General features: G+C 42.0%; 2 protein-coding genes across 7 annotated transcripts in view; one reads left to right on the top strand and one right to left on the bottom strand.

The window, feature by feature from the left end:
• ADAMTS2 (ADAM metallopeptidase with thrombospondin type 1 motif 2) overlaps positions 1–3,879 on the top strand; it is a 191,086-nt gene extending 187,207 nt beyond the window's left edge. For both annotated transcript variants that reach the window (XM_048057168.2, XM_067005513.1), the window contains exon 23: positions 968–3,879. The gene's annotated coding sequence lies outside the window, so the exon portion shown is untranslated. The remainder of the gene's footprint in view (positions 1–967) is intronic.
• Positions 3,880–12,887: 9,008 nt separating this feature from the next.
• The window catches only part of CNOT6 (CCR4-NOT transcription complex subunit 6), a 32,750-nt gene continuing 25,674 nt past the window's right edge, over positions 12,888–19,963 (bottom strand). For all 5 annotated transcript variants that reach the window (XM_067005514.1, XM_067005515.1, XM_048057175.2 and 2 more), the window contains exons 10-12: positions 19,192–19,422; positions 17,644–17,846; positions 12,888–16,978 (exon numbers count right to left, since the gene is read on the bottom strand). In XM_067005514.1, coding sequence (XP_066861615.1) covers positions 16,766–16,978; positions 17,644–17,846; positions 19,192–19,422 — 647 coding nt within the window. In that variant the 3' untranslated portion in view covers positions 12,888–16,765. The remainder of the gene's footprint in view (positions 16,979–17,643; positions 17,847–19,191; positions 19,423–19,963) is intronic.

The following is a 19,963-nucleotide window of genomic DNA, read 5'->3' as shown; positions in this document are numbered from 1 at the left end:
AAAATAGCTAGCAGAGCACTTTTGGGCTTAATCACACAGCAAAGCTGGATTGTGTTGACAGGTTGTTCATATACAAATTCCACTGGGGATGGGGGGGAATAGGGAAAAAAAAAAAAAAAAAGGATCCAGGCAATGTTGTCATTTCTGCCAGAACGTGAGATAAACAAAGCACATGAAAGAGTGTTTTGATATAAAAAAAAATAATCCCTATAGTAAGCAAACACTGCAACGTGAAATATTTGTAAAAAAGGGTGTACCTGACCAGTGGGAGCAGTCTGATGGAAAGCCAGCCTAAAAAGAGATGAGGATAACAACTTGCATATAAAGAACTTGAATCTATATAAGCATTCAGGTAAGGCTCTACCAATCCATACCTAAATTTATAAACCCCTGGTAGAGATGAAAGTGAATGTTTGTACATCATCACCTCCACCTTACTGTAGTCTTACAGCAGAGATCAGCTTTAATGTCACATCCTTCACGTGACACTCCCCATGGCGGGAGGTCAGCTCCTCTCCTTTTGGGATCAGCTCTTGCCAGGCCAGACCGAATGTGGAATCCGGGCCCTGCTACAGCGAGCAGGCAGCGGAGGATGAGGGAGAGGAGTTTGTCCCTTGCTGGTACAGCCTGGGTGGTGCACAAGCACTGCGCTGCTTCAGCTGCTAACTGCACGCACGAGTTCAGAAGGGAACACAGTTACTGACCTCCATGAGTCTCTTTAATGAACCTTTTACCTTCTACTGCACTTAACCATTTGGCTTCTTTTGTGTATATGGGCTCCCCTGGAAGCCATAGGTATAAAAATCCTGCCACCAGATTTTTAGAATGAAGTGTCTGTAAACACCACTCTTGGCCAGAAGAAAATATTGGGTGGATCCAGTAGCACAGATTTCACAGAAACAGCCCCAGGATTTCTTTACCATGGCTGGCTGTCCCGTGCTGACCGTGTCTCGTCTGTTCCTTGCAGCCATGGCACCCCGGATAAGGCTCAGTGTTGCAAAACCTCTCCCAACCATATGTGAAACCCATGAGGAAGCAATGGAAGATTTAACCAGCAACCCGAAACACACTGGAAGCACTTTAACCAACCAAGATTCATATTCCAGCGATGATTACATTCAATCTATCTGCCACCTTGCCAGACCCACCTTCCCGGGCCTTCCTGTAAGCAGCCATAAAGTTCAGAACAGAAAGATTCTGCAGAGCCTTGAAGCCACGTCATGGTCCCCATCCCTGCCAGAAACGTCAACGTGTAAATTGACCAATTTCATCTCAAATGTGGTGCCACTGGGAAAAGTCACGCCTGCTCCTGATGATGCAGAAACCGACTTCTGGTCCAGAGAGGACCCCCTGGCACAGATCTACACGGGTGCGGGAAAGCTCTGTTCCTCCAAGGGTTCTTGGAGTAAAAGCTCCAGCACTGGCTACTCACAGTGCAACTCTTCCAGCTGCACGGACACCCCACATGGTGACCTTCATCCCCCAGCCATGAAAGGAGAACCTGAAGGGAACCCAAACTTCCCACAGGTGTTCAGTTTTCCAAGGCTTCCCTCTCCAAGGCCGGTGCAGAAAGAAACGCTGTGCTCAGAGATGAGGTATCTCAGAAGGGATGAGGGAGCAGTTTTAAGCAGTAATCACAGTCAGAAAGAAGGTGGTACCGTGTTCATTAACGGTGAAAAGCTATTGCCATGCTCAGCCAGAGGGAAGCTGCTAGGAAACCGAGTTTTGCGGTGCTCTGTAAGGAAGCAGAGTAGTTCGTTCAATACAGCAGGTGCTGATGAAAAAGAAGAGAGAGAAATTTCTTCCAGTGACAAAAATGCAATGGGTGATGTCCCCAGTAAACAGAGATACTCCGAGTGCTTCCAGGCAGCTAAAAAAGCCGTGATCCATAACTGGATTTCAGAGCACAGATGCATCTGGAAAGAAGCAAAGATAAAGGCTTGTTTGCTTCCAGCCATTGCTGAAGTGTGAAAAAGTATCTGTTCTGAATAATGTTGTTTGCAAGAAATAACCACCCCGTGCTCTAGAAGCTCTCCCTGGAGTCTTTACGTGGAATATATGGCTTGAACGTGCATGCAAGTCAGGCAGCCTTTTGTGATCCATCATATCCCTCATCGGTGGGCAAATGGACAATCCAGAGTCTTGTCTGCTGAGGAAATAGCAATTAATTCTCATTTTGAAAAGGCAACAGTTCACAAAGCATTGTCCCACACCTATTGCCTAGAACTACCCTGAGCAAGGAGAAAAGCTGAAGACAACACAAAAACCCATCTGTTTTGGAGAAGTAATCTGCGGGGACATCAAACTAGTGGTGTTTTACAGCAAATGCCAAGCAGCCAGATGTTTCTCACTCTTGGGTACAGTTATTCCAAAAGGAACATTGGGAACAATGCTTGGACAGTACTAAATATGCCCTCCTCACTGACATAAACATTTACCAAGAGACCCATCATAGATCACTGCGTCGACACCTGAACATCACTGGATAGGTCATCTGTTAGTGCATTCACATAAATAAATACTTTTAAAAGTTATAGGAAGTTATAGGAAGTCTTTGATAAGGATCTGTTAGAGAGCAACATGGAAAATCCTGAAACAGCTCGGGGGGGGGATTTTCCTCGTCCTCAGCCTTGCAAAAATATACTACCTTCACTCCGTGATCTGCCCTCGTTGGGGATGAGCTACAAGCCCTGGGTGAGCATTGTCCAGACAGCACTTGCCTGGTGCTGCTGCTGTCCTGGACCTGGAGGGAATCGAGGTCCATCGCTCTGCATTGCGGTGGCCTCAGCGCTGCTGTGTCTGCACAGAGCCCAGGCATGTACAGAGCTGAGTGCCGAGAGAGCCATGTGTACGCATGAATCATTTCTGGGTTTCCTTACATGTGTGTGCTTCTGTAGTTTCCCCTGCCTGGCCATGCTAACCATGCTGACTTTCCCTTGCCTGGTGCTGTGAGAGTGAAACGTGGAAAACCAGCATAAGTGCACAGGACAATCTGTTTGCTGATGATACCATTGCTACATGGGATGCCAGGAGAAAGAGCAACACTGCCATGTTGCTGTGAAGTCCTGGCACGGTGAGCACACAGCCGAGTCATCCCCTCACTACCACACTGAGACTTCTTCGTATACAAAAAAAACGTCACTTGTCACCGCACTGTCCTGCAGCCAGAGCACCCACACAGGGGGCAGCAGCCTGTGTAGCTGGGTGAGAGACGTAGATGAGAAAACTGCAAAGCAATGCTAGGGTAATTATTACTGCTACTACCACGAATAAATCTTTTGGCACAGAGGAGAGCACAGGGACCAGGCTGCTTGTTCAACTGCAGCTAGGATGGGAAATACCACCACAAAGCTGCAATTATAAAAGTGCTCACAAGCGATTTCTAAAACACCCTGCAGTAGATTAAATCAGAAGGCAACTTCTGCTCAGTACCAATGTGAGTGTAAATATGCTCGAAGATCAAAAGGTGAGCATATTTGAACTTCTCATTCTCACATCTCTTACCTCAAATATTTTTATTCCTGTTGAAACTCATTAGCACTACGGAGCTGAACTGCTTCTCATCTTAGTTTTTGAACTAACCACACAGCAAGAACAAAAGCGAAGGCGGCTCCAGCGTTTATGCAGGCTGACGGAGAGCTCGAGCTGATCGAGGCGTAGCACCGGCCCCAGCTTTACTCGCCCACTCTGCCTCCTCCTCCTCTCCCCTTCCCTCTCAGGCCCACGTCGGGGCGGAGGTGACGTTTGTCCTCATTGCCCTGTGGACATTTCAGTTTCTCTCCACGTGAACGTTTCTGACACTAATGCCTAGCAAGTCTTGTGCCAACTGCATGTATCACTACATTTTACTGAGAAAAACAAATAAAACCGTTACGTCAAGCAGCTGTCTCCATTCTTGCAGACCCACGAGTGATCATTCTCGGCACAGGGCCTCTCTGTGAGGTGCGGCCTTGTGGCTCCATGCATGGCTCACGGCATGGCCAGCCCCCAGGCCCTTTCCCCACACAGGCAATGCCTTACAAAGCCTTTCTGCCTGGTCAGAGTCAGGCCCAGGTGTTTGATTTGTACAAAACCTGCCATGCCGTGTATCAGCAGGGCTCCCCCAGGACAAGGCTGCAGCTACGACATTGGCCCTCACGGCAGAGCTGCAGCAGGGCACCACACGCAGCCCCTTCCAGAGCTGGTGGCCAGCTCCATGATTCCTCCTCAGCTGCCACATATTCCCGAAAATGCGCCAAATCTTCAAACCCATCACCTTTCCCAAAAGAGCCCCCTGGAAACCTAAAACCCACCTGCATTTCCTGGAGCAGGGACCGGAGCGCTGATGTGGTGTGTCCCGGTGACAGCCCAGCCACGAGCACACGACTCGGCTGCTGCCACTACTGCTGGCTCCATAAATTGGTTAATATGCAGAGCACTGGGACGCAGCTGCAGCCCAGGACACCCAGGAGAAGCACTCAGCCCCTCACAGAGCCATGGTCTCTCAGTCCGAGCTCCCAGTACGAGTGCAGCCACGGCTCCAGGCTTGCTCAGCTGTGGGCTGCCCCAGGCATGGTGAGCTGCAAACCTTGCGGGGATGAAGCTTCAGAGTGCATTGGCTTTTTCTGGATCATCCTTTTGCTGTAGCGAAAATTGTTTCTCCTCAAGGGGCTGGGTTTTGCAGTTGCTGGGTTTGCAAAGAAATTAGAAAGAAAAATCACCCCAAATCCAGGCTCTTTAAACCACGTTGAGAGAGGAGCCAAAGCAGCAGCTTTCAGTCTCAGCCTTCACAACCAGTTCACAGGCAAGTGACAGGCCAACATGCAGTGTGTTTAGAAGCAGGGAAGGGTCAGGAATGGGCCTGCCCCAAAGGGTGAACACAATGGCAAGAGGGGAGATGGAGAAGATTTGAACACAACAGACAGGTCCATGCAGGAGGCACGTGGGTGAGGTCAGCAAAAGTAGTTTCTGAAAAGTTCTTTGAATGTCAGTACTGAAGTTAGGGTAAAAGCAGCTATCTTTAAGAGAAAATCCCTAACTTAAAGCTCCAAGAGAAAACACGGGGCCTAATTTAAGGGACTCAGACCCAAGCCTGAGGCAGGATATGAGGCCTGCCTAGGTTGGAGGCTGTGTGGCTAGAACATCAGTACTTCCCCTCACCCTAAAGTGCCTGCAATTGGGCCTAATTGAGGGCATATTTAATTAACTTTGAGCCTCCCCAAATGGAGAGTAATAACAAATGGTGTACAATTAAGTTAAACTGCATTTAGTGACTGAGCAGGGATCCCTTAGCTTTGAATGAAAGCCTCATATGTTCCATCAGCAACATTATTAATGGCCAAGAGTTTTGCTTTTGCAGCAGCAACCACAGGCAGAAAAGAGATCCGAAATGATTGCCAAATGCGTGCACAGAGCGGGGGAGCAGGGCTGGCAGCTGGAGGCAGCACAGGGTGCAGTGCTGCATCAGTCACTGCAGAGGCAGCAGTGCTGTCAGTGACACGCCTTGCATTATCCAGGCAGAGTCCTGCTTCCACCTCAGATAATTCTGCAGTACCAGCTCAGAAAGCACAAGCTTGCAGTGTTGCATTTGAACATCATTCAGACACAGCTTTTTGCCTCGATCACCAGAGCCCATGTGTATTTATGTGGCTGGCACTGCTTATGCGGGCCACAGTTGACAGCAGTGATGAACCCTGAAACACCACATCTTGGTCTCGTGGCCTTTTCCCATGATCCTGGATTCTCAAGTATAACTTGTCTGGCACAAGATAAAGCTGATGCAAAATACACGTTGTGTAAATACACATATAATGTCCCTGGCAATCATAGCCTTCCTGGAATTAATGCTCCTGGAGGCAGCACTTCCGAGGACTGTTGCAAAAATCTGGGCATTTCTGGAATATCATCTAGTTGCTACATAACATTTGACCAAATCTCATCTAAAATCAAAGGGAGCCTGTAAGTGCTTTGGAATGGGCTCATAATGGGAACAATTTTCTGCTGTATGTAAAGCACGGCTTTCTATTAGCAGCTGATGAGGGAAATGGAATTATTAGTTTATTTACTTGTGTGCATTAACATTTTGTCAGCCATTTCTTTTTTTTTTTTTTTTTAAACAAATCAAGCTGAAAGCCCATCAGCTTGCTGTGAGCTTAGCAAGAGCTGTGTTACTCCATCCCTCTACCTGCCTGCACCTCCCACCACATGCACTGGCTTTCCCCCCCAGGATGAGCAAGCCTCTGCTGGGCGAAGCTCGGTGGTCATGCAAGGTGAAAGCAGTACCAGCCAGCTGGGAGACTGCCACGTCGTGTTTGGTGGTGGAATATGACACATACAAGTCATCCGAGTTCAGAAGAATGCTTTATTTCCCTTGGTTGCGAGAACAGGGGAGAGTACCTCTGGTTTATACCAGAGGTGCTGGGCTACAACTTCTGCTCACAGAAGAGCAACTACACAAGAAATAGCAGCTTTGCTCAAGATGCTCTTTGTATTCCCCATCAGCTCATGCTTGTGTTGAAGAATTATACTTACAAATTCATATAAATGACTATTTCTAAACAACAACAACAAATGAAACGTGGAAAAACAGACTGCAACAGCTTCTTCAGCATTTGCAGCCAAGGTGCATTAGGTTCTCCTCAAGCCCAGAGGCTTCCCCTCCTTTCCCCATGCAGGTGTAAATGCAGCAGAGAGATTTCCACCACCAAAGTTCACCTCCGCTCCTTAGCTGCATGCACATGCCCATAACTATTCAATAGTTGCAACCACTCAGACTATGCAGGGATTTCCATCCAGGAGAGGAACCGGGCACGATCCAACCCAAAGGTGAGCAGCATGACTCTGGGTTAGGACCACCACCTGCAGCAGCTCTGCTGTGGTTTGGGCAATCTTTGTTCTCGGGCCTGGGCTCCAGCTCTAGGGAGATGTTTGCTGTTCTCGGAGCAGTCTTGTGCCAGCCCATAAAGTACTGCATGCAAAATATTTTCCTTGAGGCCATGAGGACACTGAGTACATTCTCATTATGTAACCAATGATTACTATGTAACTGGAGAAATGACCCAGTGTGCAGAATTTAGTTTCCTTTCCTGGATAAAGCCTATTTTCTTGCTCCAGGTGAAACTTCCATTTTACCGTTGACCTTTCATGCCCTGCTTGCAAACCCTCCTGTGATATAAACCCTCCCCTTTGATATAAACCAAACCACTGTACACGGACCCCATCAATCCCCAGGGGAGCAGACCCTACTGCCAACCACTTTTCAAAATGTCACTTTTGAGTGCTGAGATAACAACATGGTATTTCATAAATACCATCTAATTTTCCTCTGTGCTTTTCATCAGCAGAACACAGTTGCTGTTTGTACACCAACCTGGGTTGCGACAAGAGGGGGCTGAAAGAGTTAGGGAATGTAGAAATGCTGCCTCCGGCCAGGACAGAAACCGTGTAAGTCACTCTTGGCTTCTGCTTCAAATGAACTGTGACCAAAATTACAACCCTTTTGTAAGCGTAATTAACTAAGTTGATAATTTAACAATGTGACATCATGAACCAGAGCACCAGGCAGGGTAATATCTGAACCCTGAAGCCAACTCTAGCAGCACAGCAGGGATGTGTGCAGTGGGAATGAAATGGGCACGGCTTTTGTTCCTGCTGCCTGCTCCCGGGTTCACCAAACCCTCCCGTGCTGCATTAGGAGCCTTCTCCCTCCAGAGTCCAACGTTAAAGTAAGCCTGCAGTAGAAAAATGTGCTGGAGACTAAAATAGCTACGTGTGATTTTTCATTCTTTTCTTTTAAAACCTTTGAACTGCTAAAATTTGAACAAAGAACACATATTACAAGTGAAATTCTTTATTACAATCATTTCCGTTTTTTTTCTTTTTCATTTTAAATATCCGGTTAAAGATCCATAGTCTTTACACATCTTTCTGATGGATACTGTAAAATTGCTCCTGGCCCAATTTGCCAGCAGGCATGGTGCAGTGTGTGACAGCAGCTGTGGCATAGCACGGCCAAAGTTCATCAATTATTAAATTTCACTGTCTTCAAAAAACAGATTCTGAACGAAACACCTCTCTAAGCCTAATGCTGGCAACAGAAAAGTTACCTGATAATCTTGGACTAGTAATAGAAAATTTGGATTTTGGGCCCAAAGACAAAAATTGTCTTCTTACAGCCCACTGTCAATGGTATGGGGTAGAAAGGAAAACACAACAACATTTATGTCCACATTTAGGGATGCCTATTGCCTTAGAGATTTTTGCATCTGAAAATAAGGATGAAAACAACTCTTGCCACAATTAAGGGAAATTAAGCAAAGCCTCCCCACCAAGGTCTGTCCCATGAAAGTGCTGTGAGTGCATTCCAGCATTTCATTTCAAAATGAAGTTCTCATTTTGCAAAATTTCATTGTGTTTTTCTTTTTCCACCTGCCCTGTATTGCAGGAAGAGCAGCCCTGAACGTGACCTGCCATACCTTTGTCAGCCTCCAAGACACAGTGGGGCTACACAGACTCAGCTACCAGAGAGAATGCTCTAATTAGGATTTATTAGAATTCTTTTCTTTCTCATTAACAGTATTAAGGGCTGCAGTTGCACAGCAGTTTGTCACGTGTAGGTTTTTTTTCCTAGAGAAGTGTTTCTTGCTATGTCATAATAAAACAGTTGGCCTACAAGATCTCACTGCTCCTGCTGCAAAAGCCCTCACGCCCTGATCCCCGGCAGCTCCAAGTGACTTATTTCATCTCCCTCACATTTCAGCAAAAATACAGACCTATCTATCTTTACGGCTCAGGGCATTGCAGACATATTTAAGGAGCCACTGTTTCAGTAAGTCGTACAGACTGTTCAGCTTTTCCAGCACTGAAATATTTTTAAAACCGTTATGAAAACAAAGCGCTCCTCCTGTGGGGGACAGAGGAGAACAAACGCCACGGGACGGAGAGAGGACGCTGCTTAACACGTGGTGGAGCAGTCCTCAGGGTAGGACACGGCCACTTTTCTGTGCTCTGCTAACACCATTTGGTCTACACAAATGCAGAGCAATTGCACCCTCCTTAAGCTCTCTCCAGATGCTTTGGTGCATGGGATGGGAATTTCTGATACTCACCTGCAGAATATGAGAGAGCAGAAAGTGACAGAGCTGGGGAGCGCGGGCAGAATCTGCTCTGCAGCCCTGACACGTGTGACCTTCAGCAACTTATTGCCTTTTTGAGTGATTTTTGTGCTCTGTAGAATGAGACTAACTCTTGTGGGAAAAAGGAGGATTTGTAAGATCAGCCAGACCTATAAGAAATAACATTTAGATAGAAGCAGATTACAGGCATTGGCTGTAATTGCACAGCCAGCAGAGAATCGCGCTGGAGAAAGAAGAGCACGTGCTGCAGCACTGGGTGGGTTCCTTCTCTTTATTCGTTTGCGTGGTTCTGTAATACATGAGCAATACAAAGACAAATGTAACGGCACAGTTGGCTGTCTCCTGAAGCTTATGTAACTGGATGAGACCACAGTTTGACATTGTCAAATGTGAAAGCTTAATTAAATTGTACAGACATACCAAAGACTCAGGACTGGATCCAACTAGAAATGTAAACACCCAAAGCAACAATTCGTGGACTCTGAATTCCTGTATTTGGTGCCACAATCCCAACACACACCCTCCCCCTGCCTGTCGGGTTAGGGAAGGTTAAGGAAGGGAAGGGAGTACGGCCTACACACACACACGCATGCACTCACACACACACACACACTGCAAACAGAATGAAAATACATAAATTAATAAGCTGAGAAACTGAAGAACAAACCTCAGCTTGAAAGCTAAGCATGTCTGGCTTGCTCTTCTTTCACTGGGCAGAGCACTGAGACTTTTTGCTGAATATAGCTGCTATTAACCTACTGGAAAACTCAGGACCATGCTGAGACAAGGTTAAGACATATTGAAAAGATGGTGGCTGTCTCCACTAAAAATGAAACCTTCATAAAAAACTCCATTCATTGCCAGAATATCTCCATTTGCTTCCTTTACATAGTAACCTGTAATTCAGATTTCTGAGATTCTGGCAGAAGATATTCCCTGAATGGCATCCTGTGCTCTCAGTGACCTGGGTGAGAGCAGACGTCTGGCTAACAAGAACTTGGTTCACAGCACCCAAACACCACAACCACGAAGACAGGCGATGCTCTCTTGTACCAGCTGGAGTCTGGCTCACGTCACCAGAGCCCAGAAAATCACAGAGAAAAATAAACAAGAAAGGTCTAGCCTCGTCCAGTGTCTGAGGTGTTTGAAGCAACAGCTCCATCATGGGATACCACATTGACAGATAGGATGTAAGCGGGGTCCTTCCCTTCACCACGCTACCCTATGCCCAGGTCAGTTCTTAGAATATATATATTTTTTCTTGTAATTTATTTCCCCCATTTCACTGGCTTAAAGTCAGTGATCTAAGGTCAGAAATTACAGCGCAGACCCACCTCATACCTCATGCCCCCTGCGCTGGGACGAGCCGGCTGGCTTGCAGCACGGTCAGGGTTGGGCTGGGCCCCCCCTTTCAGCAGGGCTGTTTTCTCTGCTTCGGGGGGGTCTGACAGGCCTGAGGTAACTTTAATGCAGTTCCCCACTCACACTGTGGTGTCTGTGAGAGGTGGGAGGGGAAGAGATCATTAAAAGAAATCCTTGTGTATCTCCAGGCTATTCCCCAGCTAATCTGCATCTTATGTTTTGCTGCCAGGGTGGATTGGTTCAGGTCTTTAGGTACAACAGGCCTTAGCCTTCTTGGCCAAAAAGCAGACTAATAATTGGTCTGCTATTTTTTTAAAAAGGAAGAAGAAAAATAAAATCAATAATTGCAGCCTCTGAAGAGCTATCAATACCATTAGCCACTGTGGAGAAAGTGCCATTAATCCACTACTGTGCCCCAAGGGGAGCAGTCTGTACCTTGAATGTTCTTGGTCTGAAACTAGAAAAACAAACAACAAAAAAGCGTGCAATGAACAATTAGCTGAAGCTGACATCTTTGTGGTCATTAAAACCCAACAGTTGTTTTTATTTCATGCAATGTATGTTTATTATTGTAAAACTGCTCCATGTTTGTTGCAAATTAATGCTGTCCACTGACACACTGGGAAGATTTAACCAGAGCGTATCTTCCTATCTTTTAAAAACTTAAAATATGTAAGAATACTGGGCTTATTTTGGAAAAAGAAAATATTCCAATGCAAAAAAAGGTCCCCATAGCTTAATTAACTTTACTGCTTTCCATGCAAACAGCGTAAGCGAACATTTAGAGAGCGAACAATTAGTGCCTCTGGGTTAGGAGGGTAAGATGAAAAGCAAGGAAGTAACCAGAACACTTACACTTTAACGATGTAAGACTTTTTTTCCCCTGAATGTCACCCTATGTACCTTGCATATTCTCATCCTTCCCCCTTACCTTTTCCTCAGAATTTTTGCCTTCCCTCTCCCAGCTCAGTTCCAAATGTTTTAAATAAGTGTTTTTCTCTACCCGTGTCAGTAGAAACAAATGCCATGCAGTCACCTGTACCATTTGGGGAAGTTCCCACCCTAAAATAACCTTGTGCTCTGCCTGAAGAGCCAGTAGATAAGGGAACAGTAACCAGGAGTATGGCCAGAGTGATTTTGCACTCAGTTATATTGAACTAGCTGCAAAGTAGATCTTTTTCATTTCCATTGTGGCAGCTGGATTTATAAAGCCAATATTAAACTAACGTGGACGTTGCCAAATCAACTGCTGCCACTGGAGAAGGTTAGATCCTCGGCCTGAATTTCTGCAAATATTCTAAGACTAATTGCACAAGCTCCACTTTCTGGATGCCACTCAAAGCACAGCGCCTGCACCTCCCCGTGCACATGAAGCCTGTGATGCATGCACCATCTAGTGGCAAGACAGCAAATGTGTTGGCGAGAATTAAAATCTCACACTACATGGAACCTAAGAGAAATCATCGCAGAAGTCTGTAATGGTCTCGTAACTCTGTTAGGGACTTAGAGCTACTTCAAGATGGTAAATTTTAAAAATACAAAGAGGTGAGCACTCTGAGGCATGTGGTATTCAAGGTAACATTGAACAAGGTCATTTATTTCCAAACAAATGGATGCCAACGTAAAGGACGTGAGTTCTGAAGTGACACTGGAGTGCCAGCGACAGGTCTTCAGGGGCTTCAATGCTTTACGCAGTAAGCCTGCTCAGCTACTTCATTTTCTGCTGTTAGCAATGGGGACATCATATAAAAAAAACCCTGCACTTCTATGCATACACGCTGCTGCAGAAGAGTACGAGAGTACACTGCATAAAGACAGCGATATTAAAATGAATTAAGGACGAGAGTTGGCTTGAACCTCATTCCTGAAGGAAAAAAAAAGGGGGGGCAAGAAATCTTCACTTTGGTCCCCTTCTATGGTAAATTAATGGAAAGGGGAACCTTTGAATCTCTTCCTGCTGGCAGATCCCAAGGAGCAGATCTACCTGGGGCCGTCTAGGGACTTGTGGTGGGGGCGCACAGCAGGTTACTGGACACAGACCAAGGCCACGGCTCCTGCACTGCACAACGGATGTTACTGACTGACTTGTGAAGGTCAGAAGAGGGCCAGCTATGAAGACATGGAGGTTGCAGTTTACATGAGGGAGAAGGCTTCACATTTTAGTTTTGGACAGGTGTTTTCCACCAATTCTGGAGGCATTACTAACCACTTCTTGATTTTGCAATCCAAAGGCAGTTGATTCGCACTGGTTTTTTGTTCTGGGGACCTATGAAGTACAGGAAAAGCTTTTGACGATTATCGAGTCTCTTATTTGCTTCCATTTCACCCTTAGCATACTTCATTCACTTTGGCCGTAAGTGCAACTTGAGGAAAAGCTTCACAAATTAAGTTAAAATATGAATTAGACTTCCAGAAGGTTTGAAACAGATATTGGATTTATTGGTCAGCTATGAGTAGGAAAATACATTGGTAAAGAAAAAGAAGACCCTGTATATAAATATAATACTAACTAGTTAAAATTTGACCAAGAAGAAAGTTCCACTGAAGAGAACAGTAAAAGCCCTTGTTTACCATCAGACCATATTCAGTTTCCCATTTATCTTATTGAAGAGCTGCCTATAGACAAATGCAACATTCTTTGAGCTTAGTGCAGATAATGTGCTGGTTTTTGTTACATGAATGGTAAACAAGAGTTAGTCCAGTGCATTACACATTATACAGAAGTACTGTGAATAAAGACTAAGATATTCTATTTTAGACACTACTTGAACATACCAAGACACTTAAGTGTTACAAATTTATGCAACCAAAAGGAAAGAATAGCAGTTAACATACTAAAAAATACTGTGTCCGGCTGGATGAAAAAGGCTTGCTACTTATGCGGTTAACTGATTATTATTTTTAAAGTTTTACAGTGTAATTAGTTTTCTTTTCCAATGATGTTGTAATTATTTTGTCTTTAGTACAGGTTTTACTGTGTGGCTGAAAAAGCAAACCATAAACTATCTCCTAAGTCTGCTCAAAACCAAACAAAATCATCCCCCCTCCCACCAAAACTTGAGAGATTTGCTAAGGTTACACCAAAAATGCATACATACAATGTTCTAACCAAAGTCAGTTTTGTCAGTGTTAGCCAAATTTACCTTTTTGTTTTTGAAGCTGCTAGAAGGACAAAATAATTACAAAATTCACCAACTTATTTGCTCTTCCCCTTCCATCTTCCAACTCATGTTATTTTAAAGCAGTAACTCGTGGTATTAGTCTTGCACTCTAACCAATTCTTTTAGTTAAGAGTATGCTTCAATTTACATTTGGATATCCAGAATTCTTTGCAAATGTAGCTAAAACTTGACAAGATATGGCTGACCATACTTTAAGTGGAAAAAAAAGCCTGGTCAAACCTAATAAATCCTTTTAACCCTTGGATGTTTTGTGACTTTTGCTCTATGTGCTTTTACAAGAACACTGAAGGTACATTATGGCAACACCCAAAACAACCTCAAATAAAAACATCGCAAATAACCATTTTATGTTAAAGACTATGAAGCAAACATTTTGATTTTGTGAAGACATGGTTTATTGCCTTATTCTATGTTATAGCTGGAAATTGAGATTTTTGAGTTAGATTTGACACAGGAATATATTTTCTTTGAAAGATTGTTTGACAAAGTGTATCTCAGCTCTCTTTTGGTGTCATCTGGTCTTTCCCTGTATTCACACGATTGCTCATTCCCTCACCCCCCAAGTCACCACTGCAGTCCAGTTAAAACCCAGTGAAGTCAAAGGAGTGTCTTCAATGTATTCATCGGGTTTTGGGTTGGGACCCAATTGGACTAATATAAAAGCTGGAGGAAATGGTTATTTACATGGACCCTTAGACTGTAAGGTGACTGAACGGGAATAGTTGTGTCTCCAAAAGCACAATGGGCCATATTTTAATAGGATGTCATAAAGTCAAATAGTTTTAAAACTAAGAGATATAGGAGAACACATATTGGATAAAGCTCAAACCTTTTGAATCTAACAAGTGCACTCAAGCTCCAGCATCTATTAAAGTAAATTATCCCCCTCTAAGAAATACAAAATGAATAAGTGCTTCCCTTCCCCTTCTGTAAAGCTTTCTGGACTCATTACACAATCCAGATAATCAGAAAAGAAAAATAGTTTGCTCAGTTTGACAAGCAAAATTGGCTCATCATCACTGGAAATTGTCATGATGTACGTTACCAAGACATCATTAAGGAAACATGAGTAAAACACCTTTTATTCACACTTTACAAAAAAACCCAAAAAAACAAACAGAAAAAAAATAACACTACGCATTAAGTCTACTACAGCAATACTACCAGCATTTCAATGTACTGATTATAAACTGGACATGTTTGGTGTTTTCACAACTAAAACCAAAACAAAATAACCCCAAGAGATCAGGTCCCAGACAAGGATTCAAGATCAAAATTTCTCCTACTGAAATTTTAAAATGTACACTTGACATATCCAAACTGTTAGAAATGTTTACTTTCAGCTTAAAACAGAATTGTTTGAGCACATTTACGTGCTTACCAATTTTTAATAAAATTTTGAATCATTATTACCAATCCACTCATATATATATAAAAATTCACAACATTTAGAAAGTTTTAATGCTCAGTGTCCTTTTGCTTCCCTGCCCGCAGCTGAAACAAAAGCTGTTTAAGACCAAGCTCTCTATCTCCACTTTTTTTTTTTTTTACACTGATTATTTAAGTTGTATTAGTTTAAGGAGATAACTTCTCTCTTTTAGGATACAAATACACAAGTTAAATTTGTAAGCTTTTATATACTTGGCTTCATGACACAAATGGCACTGAGGGTATACTACAACTTTAGTCTTGACACTTTAAAATAAGACTTGGTCACTTTAAAAAATGATCTGAAGAATTGTCTTTGGGACCTGTTTTGAAAACGCATTTATTTTTACACTGCTTCATCAATAGAAAGTGTAAGGTTGTAAGTATTTTTTTCTTCAAGGAATTACACTTTCTGAAACTGAGGAACACACTTAAACTAAGGAGAATTCACATGATAATTCTTAGTGGGAAAAAGAGCACTGTGCAATGACACTGAAAGAAGCAGTGCATGGGTATTAGAAGCTAGAAACTGTACCCATAACCTGAACATGTTCAAAGAGTGTGATATCCAATGCTTCACAAAGGAAAAAAAAAGATGCCACAGCTTATACAAAAGTATTTTCATAAAATTTTCACAAGTGTTAACGTTATTTAAAAAAATAAAAGAGGATGCACAGGCTCTCTCTGCATGCACAGGCAGTGCTAGTTGAGAACAAATTTAAGCAGGCACAGTGGAGATAGAACGAGTATTTAAAACAGAAACGAAGAAGCTGTACACAGTTATCCCTAAATTTTACTTCAAAAGTTAGAGATGAGAAAAATATCTGAGTGTATACACATCAGCAATAACTTTGAATGCATACAGGTTTACTTATATTCACTGCTTAGCTTATCTGTTCTGCGAGAACACTATGCTTTTCTCTTTTTTAAATCAGAAATCAACAAAGTATTTAGTCATATCTCTGTAAGATATTACGATTTTATAGATTTGGATTTTAAAAGCAACGTTCTCAATTGAACATAAAAAGTAGTACAAAAGGGCTAACAAAACCCTAACAGTGCAAATCGTTAGCAGAGAAAACCTGTGACAACCTCTTTTACAAGCTGGCCTTTATAACACATGAAAACAGATAAAAATTTAGCCTTAGTTTACAATACAATCATTTTCCAAATCTGATTTTTTTTAAAGTACAAAATCTCATAAATCAGGTTTTCTGTTGTTCATATACAATCAATAAAGGCTAAATTCAAATTCTATATTTTACAAACAAGTCTGAAAAAGGAGGGAGTGAAGTACGGAAGAATGTTCTGTGGATGTTCCTACTGGCCTCAAAAAAGTAGTGCTACAGATAACTGTGCAAAGAGAATATACTGTATAACAATTCCCTATTTCAAGGCATGAAAATGTCACGTTGGATAAAAGAAACAGGAAGGTTAATTGTAACGTATTAAAGAAAGGTGCAAATACACCAATCGCTGTTGAACAGTATACAAAGTATATTGGGCTCAGAATTGTGTCTGTTGATAGCACCTGGCTTTTACTATGTCTTTAGCAAATAATTAGATTTAAGATTAAGATTATTAAGAAAAAAAATCCCTGTTGGCCATACCTCACTCCTCTATATTCAGATTTTACAATTGTACAAGTTAGATTGAGGTTGCCCTCTAAAATGTACTTAACTACCTCCTGCCAGGGAGATGGATTCCATTTACAGGAGGCAGGAAAGGCAGCAAAAGCTCCAGTTGTGCAAAAAGTGAGAAGTGGTCAGAAGGGATGAGCGGATGCGGACAACCACTTATATTGTTCTCTATTAACCAATGATGATCCAAAGGTCCAAGAATGCCAAGTATGTTTAGCTGAGGTTTAGAGTAGAAGATGTAGTCAATAATACCCTAAAACAAGAATAGAAATAACGTTATTAGTGTGTAACCTTTACCTCAGTTATTTTTTTAAACAAATGTGATCTTAGGAGTAACTGAAATGCTACCCTTCCTTCTCCACAGTATACCATCAGTTTAGGAGACTTCTATTTCCTGTCCTGTGGGTCGCCCAGTACAGATTAGGGAAACAAACAAGTCCACATTGTATCATTCATGCTCTGCTTTTGCAGGTTGTCATTTCCAACCTCCTACAAAGCTTTAAATCACACTTCTGATTTTGAAGAAGGAAGCAGCCCTCCGTTTCTTCATCCCAAGGGTACACTGACAGCTTTCCAGTAGTGGTGTGGATTGCTTCCTTGGAATTGGAAGCTTAACTGCCTGGGTTCTACTACTTCATTTAGCTCGAAGTATTAAAACACAACATCACATATATACATGGAAAGAAAACACAACCCCATCTCTTGCAAATCTACTACAAGATCCTAACACAAAAAAAGGATGACTTAGCTACTGGAGTGCTCAACATTTCAATGTCCAAGAAACCATGTTTTAAATATAAGTTCGGTAAACTTGCTGTTAGCTATCTAAACATTAACTTCTTTGTTAAACAATTAACATGAATTGCTCTAATAAAACTTAAGATAGGAAACTTTTTCAAAACAGCAAAGTTTTTTTACCTTGAAGTCAAATGTGTAATTTGTATAAGGCATTAGACCATTCTCATAGGCACTCTTCAACTTGAAGCCATGTGTAATTCTTCCATTTGTTGTTCCATTTTTTCCATTACAGCTGAAGTTAGTAAGACTTTCATTGTATCTCAGTTCCTTAAAATCTTTGTGGTTTGTTTCCACTCCACCAGTACTCAAATACTCAACAACACCTATTAGGAGAGACAAATAAACAAGAAGATATTAACAAGCATTCAGCATATTAAGTGTGTGTGGATTACTTTGAGTTGTATGTGCAATTTTCTGCTTTATATAAGCAAAACCTTAATATGTACACAATATAGTCAGCAGTTGTTCTTGTAAAATACTGTGATACAATGTATATGCATGTCAAGAGCAAATGCCACCTAGAACAAAGAAATGTTCATTGATTAGAAAAACTTGAACATTAATAAGAACAGACTAACTTGAGAAGTGAAGATGAAAGAGGTGGAAGTAAAATTCTAGGTAGGTAGCTTCTTCTTCTTGTCTCCATGCACAAGTCTCAGCTTTCAACATTCCAAGACTAAAATGCTGCCAAAAAGCCAAGTTCCATAACACTACTTGAGCTAAAGTTAACTTTAAAAGCGGCCACAAAGCAAATTAGATTTGTGTCTTGGAAAACGACAATCGTGCCTCCATTTCAGAACAGGTGTGTTAAAGTTCTGGAAGGTAAAAGAAATGACTAACTGTTCTGAAGACACAATCAGAAACATGAACTGGCCATTGCAATAAGCACCAGCAATACTTGCCTTTTTGGAATCATATTTAAAAAGAACAAACTAAACAAACAAAAAAACCACACACATCTCCAGCACTGCTGAGCAGTAATCACTCTTATCAACCCTAGCAGATGTTAACAGTTGCCAAGCAGAGGCCAGAAGGAAGGCGGACCACGGATGGAGATTACTATATTTAATAATTAGCAATAAGAAGGAAGGATGGCTCTTGAGTTTACTACTTGAATTGGGTACTTGAGAAAGAGTCAAGAAGGGGCTCACTGAATCTATTCTTTTCTTGCACTTTATAAAGTTGCCACAAAATCATAAATATGTAGCACAACAGTAAAGAGCTCTGAAGAATTCCTTTCTGGTAGGAGATATATTGAATTTTAGAAGTCCTAAAACATCTGACCTGCAGAAAATGACTATAAGGATGCAACTTTGAAGAGAAGAACATGTATTTTCACACTTAAAATGTAATAAGAATAAATACAAAAAAACAACCCACAGTTATCAGTAACATACTAACATTTCCAGTTATGTTGGAAGACATTTTCTTCCTTTCCATTCCTGTTTAAGATAACAATCAAAATGATCCTGAAAGACAAGACAGAACTACACTACTGCACAGGCAATAAAAGTCACTCACAAAAGAAGCAGTTCTATCTTTTTTCCTTCCTTAGTACCTTTAGAGCTTGTAATACGAAGCAACGTGTTACCTGGGTTGACATTTCCTCTAAAAATTGAGACCTTAGAATTTAAATTCTAAGAAAAAATAATAAAACAGTGCTCTTACCAGAGTCTGGCAGAGAATTCAGATCTGCACACAGTACAAGTGGAATGGTTCCATGTTCTCCTGAAACACCAGGCTTGAGAGTACGGGAAGCTTTATCAATAATGTTCTTTACCTCAGACAGGAACATCATAGTCTGAACTAGCTTCACATCAGAATAATCTGGGTCCCAATGCATATGTGCGTTAGCAACAAGAACTAGCTGCTTTTCCATCCCAAGATGTGGTTTTCCAGCTAAAATTTAAAATTGATTATTTATCTTATGTGGCCAGCAACATAAAATGATATTATCTTTAACTGTGTATCATTTTATACAAGACATTTGAGGGGAGGAAAAAATACCAGTTGCCTGAAGACAATTCATACCATTTAGTTTAAGAGGACTATGAACTCCTCTTACATCTAGTAAGTGTTTTAGTTGATCCTAAGCATTAGAAATAATTTTATTTCACATTGAAGACCATTAACAGACTATCACCATAATGCTTACGTATTTAGGAATACCATGATCACCATAAATAATAGGAGACCACACTAACAGAAAACTACTGTAGCTTTTAAAAACTAAAACAGTTTTCCTCAGGTTATCTGTGAGTGTAAACAAGCTCTGCCCATATCTTACTAGGCAACGAGCTCTGCATTTTAAAGTTACTCACATTGTTAGCCACCTACTTTGTTAGAATTACTTCTTAAAAAGCTTGTTAGAATGTGAACTAAAATCATACTTGGATAAACATAACATATGTTGAATAGGTACCCACTGAGGTACTTATAA

This window comes from Anser cygnoides, chromosome 14 (genome assembly GCF_040182565.1).
Source record: "Anser cygnoides isolate HZ-2024a breed goose chromosome 14, Taihu_goose_T2T_genome, whole genome shotgun sequence".
Lineage (NCBI taxonomy): Eukaryota > Metazoa > Chordata > Aves > Anseriformes > Anatidae > Anser > Anser cygnoides.
This window is presented reverse-complemented; position numbering and strand designations above follow the sequence as displayed.